The 6000-nt window shown below is 40.0% G+C and overlaps 1 protein-coding gene across 9 annotated transcripts in view; it reads left to right on the plus strand.

Moving 5' to 3' along the window:
- The window catches only part of peli1b (pellino E3 ubiquitin protein ligase 1b), a 40647-nt gene extending 37059 nt beyond the window's left edge, over positions 1–3588 (plus strand). For all 9 annotated transcript variants that reach the window (XM_041213220.1, XM_041213233.1, XM_041213258.1 and 6 more), the window contains one exon: positions 1716–3588. In XM_041213220.1, the coding sequence (XP_041069154.1) occupies positions 1716–2279 (564 nt within the window). In that variant the 3' untranslated portion in view covers positions 2280–3588. The remainder of the gene's footprint in view (positions 1–1715) is intronic.
- The last annotated feature ends 2412 nt before the right edge of the window (positions 3589–6000 follow it).

A 6000-nucleotide genomic window follows, 5' to 3' on the forward strand; every position in this document is an offset into this window, starting at 1 on the left:
CCTCCATCACCCCCTACTCCTCAACCCCCTCCTATGGCACCACCCCATGCCCACGCAAAAGATGTAACACCTGCCCCTTCACTTCCTCTCTCCTCACCGTCCAAGGGCCCAAACACTCCTTTCAAATGAAGCAACATTTCACTTGCATTTCCCCCAACTTAGTCTACTGCATTCGTTGCTCCCAATGCGGTCTCCTCTACATTGGAGAGACCAAACGTAAACTGGGCGACCGCTTTGCAGAACACCTGCGGTCTGTCCGCAAGAATGACCCAAATCTCCCTGTCGCTTGCCACTTTAACACTCCACCCTGCTCTCTTGCCCACATGTCTGTCCTTGGCTTGCTGCATTGTTCCAGTGAAGCCCAATGCAAACTGGAGGAACAACACCTCATCTTCCAACTAGGCACTTTACAGCCTTCCGGACTGAATATTGAATTCAACAACTTTAGGTCTTGAGCTCCCTCCTCCATCCCCACCCCCTTTCTGTTTCTTCCCCCTTCCTTTTGTTTTTTCCAATAAATTATATAGATTTTTCTTTTCCAACCTATTTCCATTATTTTTAAATATTTTTAAATCTCTTATGCTCCCCCCACCCCCACTAGAGCTATACCTTGAGTGCCCTACCATCCATTCTTAATTAGCACATTCGTTTAGATAATATCACCAACTTTAACACCTATGTGTTCTTTTGTTCTGTTGTCTGTGACATCTTTTGATGACCTGCTTCTATCACTACAACCACACCAACCCCCTCCACTTCTCTCCCCCAACCCAAACCGCGCGCACCCCACCCCCCACACCCCCCCACACACACACACACACACACACACCTTAAACCAGCTTATATTTCACCCCTTCCTTGGATTCACTCAGTTCTGTTGAAGGGTCACGAGGACTCGAAACGTCAACTCTTCTCCGCTGGAGCACTGTAATCAGGTTCGGCAATGAATTGGAATGGGGAAATTGCACACGAGGCTCCTATTCCAGAGTTGTATCCAGTCACAATTGTTGGAATTGCACACACATGGATGTCAGGTCAGACTTCATTTGAGCTTGATTGTGATTTTCCCTCGACAGCCAAACAGCAATCAAAACTTACCCTTAAAGGCTTACCACTGAATAATGGCTATTTGGGCAAGGTATCTGCAGGTGCTTACCATCCATGGAGTCACATGTTAGCAAGAGTTGGTGCTTTCAGGGCAGAAAATTGTTGAAGAAAAAAATATATGAAATTCCTTTAAAACCAGTCACTGCACCTTGTATCTTAAAAAAATTTCCCTCACAAGTTTTTCTCTAAGAAACTTAAACCATATCAGTTGTACACAATTCTCTTTCTGAAGCAGTGGCAGATTACCTCTTTTGGAGCTCTTTGAAGAACCATTGTGAACCAGTGGGGTAGGGTGAGGGACTGCAGTTCAACTTTCCTCATATTTTGGTCTCTTTTACTCCCCTGTCCCATGCTTTTCCCTAGTAGATCTGGAATTCAAAAAGCCTAACCCGAGTCCTACCACTTGTTTGCCAGTACACTACCAGCTAGGGAACCATTGCGTGTTTCTTAATGCTGAAGTTGTCCACTAATCTAGATGACTTTTTCAATCTTTAATTTCAGACAATTGCTCACTTAAAGTTATAAACAGAATTTTTGTATCTTGGTGTGATGAGCAAAAGTAATTTGCCATAGTACTTTCTGATTTTTTTTTGTTTTTTCCCCCTCAGGTTGAAAATGAAACCAATGTACTGCAGGATGGTTCTTTAATAGATCTCTGTGGAGCAACTCTACTGTGGCGCACTGCAGAGGGACTCGCTCACACTCCGACTGTTAAGCACCTGGAAGCCCTTCGTCAGGAGATAAATGCAGCCAGACCGCAATGTCCAGTTGGGTTTAATACACTTGCCTTCCCCAGTATGAAAAGGAAAGATGTGGATGAAAAACAACCATGGGTGTACCTTAACTGTGGACATGTACATGGCTATCATAACTGGGGAAACAAAGATGAGAGAGATGGAAAAGAGAGGGAATGCCCCATGTGCCGATCACTTGGCCCATACGTTCCTCTGTGGCTGGGGAGTGAGGCTGGATTTTATGTTGACGCAGGACCTCCAACTCATGCGTTCAGCCCTTGTGGACATGTGTGCTCAGAAAAGACTACCACTTACTGGTCTCAAATCCCTCTTCCTCATGGCACTCACACTTTCCATGCAGCCTGTCCTTTCTGCTCCACTCAGCTCACTGGGGAACAAGGATATGTTAGACTTATTTTCCAGGGACCTCTTGATTAAGGATGCGATTTTATTAACTGCAGGGGAAAACAGATAGTAGAAAGACATTTGATATCTTTGAGAATTATAAGCTAGTTTTCTATACTGAATTCCATGGGTTTGTTCTGTTCTGGAACATAACCTGAATTGTGTAGCTCTTCTTGAGGAAAGAGACCTCATTGTTTTGTGATGTTGCCTACAAGAACGGTTTTGATATGTTTGCATTTGTTAAACATAAGTATTTTGAAATACAGAAACTTCTTGCCCAAATATTTAAAAAAAATTGACTCTCGTGTTGGAGCTCTTCACAAATGCAATACCAATTACAGATTTGAAGATTGTGTTGTTTTAATAAAATATGGAAGCATTTTTAGCTGATTCAACCTAATTTGTAATGGGCTGAATAAATCTAATGCAACTTGATGAGATACTCTATTAGTCATAAAAGCTGCAGTATGATCCAGTAAAATATACCTTGTTTCAACACCATTTGAAAAAAGAATTGAATCCTAAAATTTAGGAACAATAGGTTTGGTGATTTATTACTTTGTTTTATCATTAAAAAGGTATTGCAAAGCACTTCCAGTATCTCTGTAAGGGAAGGCAGTAGTTTTTCTGTCTTGAGCAAAATAATTATCTCTGGCTTCCAAAGGAATATCAGCAAAGTTCAATTACTGGTAACAGTAAAGAATCTTCGATCAGTTAATTACAGTTGAGACCCAAGGTAGATGCATTTTCACAAAGCCTCACATGTTTTCTTGTTCAGTATCAACAGGTTGGAGGTAAGAAATGATGTGAATTGGGCACATTGAATATTTTGCAGCTGTTTACTACAAAATAATAGGCCACTGTAATTTAATAACATAAAGCTAGCTCTGTGCAACTGTCTGCGTTTAACATCTCAGTAAAGGCAAGCGCTCCATGCCGTTGTGCCAAAATAACGTCTGACGTGCAACACCACCTTGAATATCATTAATTGTTTACACAAGCTCACCTGCTAAACCCCTATCTCCCACCAATAACTGAGGATGTGTGAAGCTGGCTTATTTTACTGTATTGCAGCTTTCAAGTTCTTTAGGGTCTTTTGTACTAAATTATTGCCTGAAATGTATGTAGCTTTAGGTGTTTGTAGGGGATGCTTAGCATATGTGGAATGCTAACTTATAAAGTCTTGATTTTGTGGAGTAATATATAGGGATGTGCAAACTGCTCTCTGATTCTGGTCAACTAAATTGTACCTTGAGCAATTATATCTTGTCCCTTTAACTTTTTAGTATTGCTGGCTTTTAATTCAGTTTACTGTATATAATAAACCTTGTTACAAAACAAATTCTGGAAGAAAGAAGCTGGATATTGGTGTTAACGAACTAAATACTAATTAGCTCCTTGTTATCATGGTTGAGAGCCATAAGATATCTCTCAAAAACATGAGCTGATTTATTTGGTTAGTTTTATTTTGTGTTCTCTACCTTTGAGTCCTCATCCATTTCCCTACCCTCTCAATTTGCACCCGCTGCAAAAAAAAAGGGACAAATGTGTAAATGTGGCCACTACATTGCCAGTTAATTGTAATGCAACATTTGATAGCTCTGGTGAATGACACTGACAGTGAGTGCATTAAACTGTCTCAGGGTTTAAGATGTGGATTCAGTACTAATTCATGAATTCTATTTGAGCAGATATTTGGTAAGTGATTCTATTCTATGTTGCATAAATATATGGATTTAAAAAAAACAACATTGCAGTCATGCTTTTTTGTTCCTGTTGGAATCATAAACTTTGACAGTACTATTAGGTAAATACATCTAGTTTTGGGGCTGCTGCTGGCTTAACAAAGTTCAACAAGCTGGTGGTCTCTTGCAGTTATTTTATAATTGAACTCCACAATGCAGGTCTGTGGAGGGCAGTTTTGAGATGGCAAACATCAGCTTGCATTTCAGTCTGTGCTGCTTAAGTGAATCTTCTCGTAGCTGGTTTGATAAAGCATTAAATAGTGGAAGTGGCTGCTACTGTGAATGGAGGGTGGTAATCCATGGAACTAGCTGCACTTGAAACAATACTCACCTTGTGACTTGGACACCAAGTTGTAAATATGGGATGTTGTCCAGTTGTAAGCAGGGATTGGCTGAGAGTACAATTGTCAAGTTTTGTATACAGGGGTCAGTGAATGTGAAGGAACCTTGGTAAAGGAGGCTATTGGGTTGTACACGATGGCTCTTGGTTGACTCGTTTAAGGAAGATGTGGATTAGATTTCTTTTTACCACCCAAGTACACACACCGTACAAGGAGATTGCCACTCCCTGCACTCTTCCAACAAATTAGAGACTGTCACCTATTAAACAATTAAACTAGCTATGTTCCAGATATTGCATGTCTTTTATTCTTTGATAAGGGTATGCTGAAGATTTTTACAAATGACAGGTGAATATTACTGAAATGCAATTGGTGAGGGGGGGTTTTGTTTGCCATTCAGCTTCATAAAATGAGTCTTTGGTAGATTTATACTTGTCTGTGAATTTGGGGTGATGATTTGATATCTTGCTGGTTAATCTGTAGTAAAGATTTTAATAAGTTCCCATCTGGATTTCATTGCACCAAACTCTTTGCTTAACCAAAATCCTCTTCATTTTGATAGTTTTCAGACTGTTTGGCAGCCCTCTTCCCACAGCTTCATACTCCATCCACGTAAGTAAATAACGTGTATTTCCTCAGTCTGGTCCTACTCAACCACTTATTGCTTATGATGGAGCCTTCACATTAGAGAGATGATAGACACAATAAGGCTTTTCCAAATGCTTTTGTTCTGCCAGCCAATGTGATTCTGATCTCTCTGTGGCTGGCCATTTGGACTCCTTGCCCCTCACTCCATTCTACCCTGACCCTGCCAACATTGACCTTCTACATGGTTTCAATCAAGCTTAAAACAGGCTTCAGAAATAGTGCCTCATTTTTCTCCTGGCTGCATGTAAATCTTTGGTATGAGTATTGACTTTTACAACTAAAGATCCTCACCATTTGATTTCAAGCAGTGTTGTCCAATAGCCATATGTAGCTAATTGGAAATCCTGATATGGATATTTACATTTTTGATTTATGATTAGACACTGTACTTAGGCAGCAACGTCGACATCCCACGAATGAATAAAAAAGATCTCCTGTGTGGTGTTCTCCACAATTACTCTGAAGTCAAAGATCTTACTGCTTGCAACTGTTGAAGTGCCCTGGAGCTGTTTGATGATGTTCTGTGTCTGATAAATACATGTCTGAATTCCAAATGCCAGCGGAAGTTTTGCACTGAATGGTGATAGACATTTATTAAGTAAATTTACATTTACCTATATTGTGTGTATTCAATTAAAATTAATGCACAAGGTTAAGACAGTGTCACTGTTGTAGCCATGCATCTGACCCATCAGATGTTTAGTGCTTCTACTATTCAGTTTAGCCGCAAAATTTTATTGCTTCTCACCAAAAAAATCCAAGATGCCATTACATGTATTCCAGCAAAATACACACGAACTGACCAGACCAATGAAGGGGCTGTGTTTCCCATTTTTTACCAATATCTTGGTTTCCATATTGCTGTAGTTGTACTTGTTAGAGAGATGGGTCTGCATCGCAGCAACTCTTACTCTCTCTACTACTTGAAATGTTCCATCTTCAGTTGTTTGTATTTTGTTATAAAAGTCCTTATTTGTTTTTATTTTACATGATAGAGTATTTTTGGGTGTAGTGTATTTG

Source organism: Carcharodon carcharias, chromosome 2 (assembly GCF_017639515.1).
Source record: "Carcharodon carcharias isolate sCarCar2 chromosome 2, sCarCar2.pri, whole genome shotgun sequence".
NCBI classification, from domain to species: domain Eukaryota; kingdom Metazoa; phylum Chordata; class Chondrichthyes; order Lamniformes; family Lamnidae; genus Carcharodon; species Carcharodon carcharias.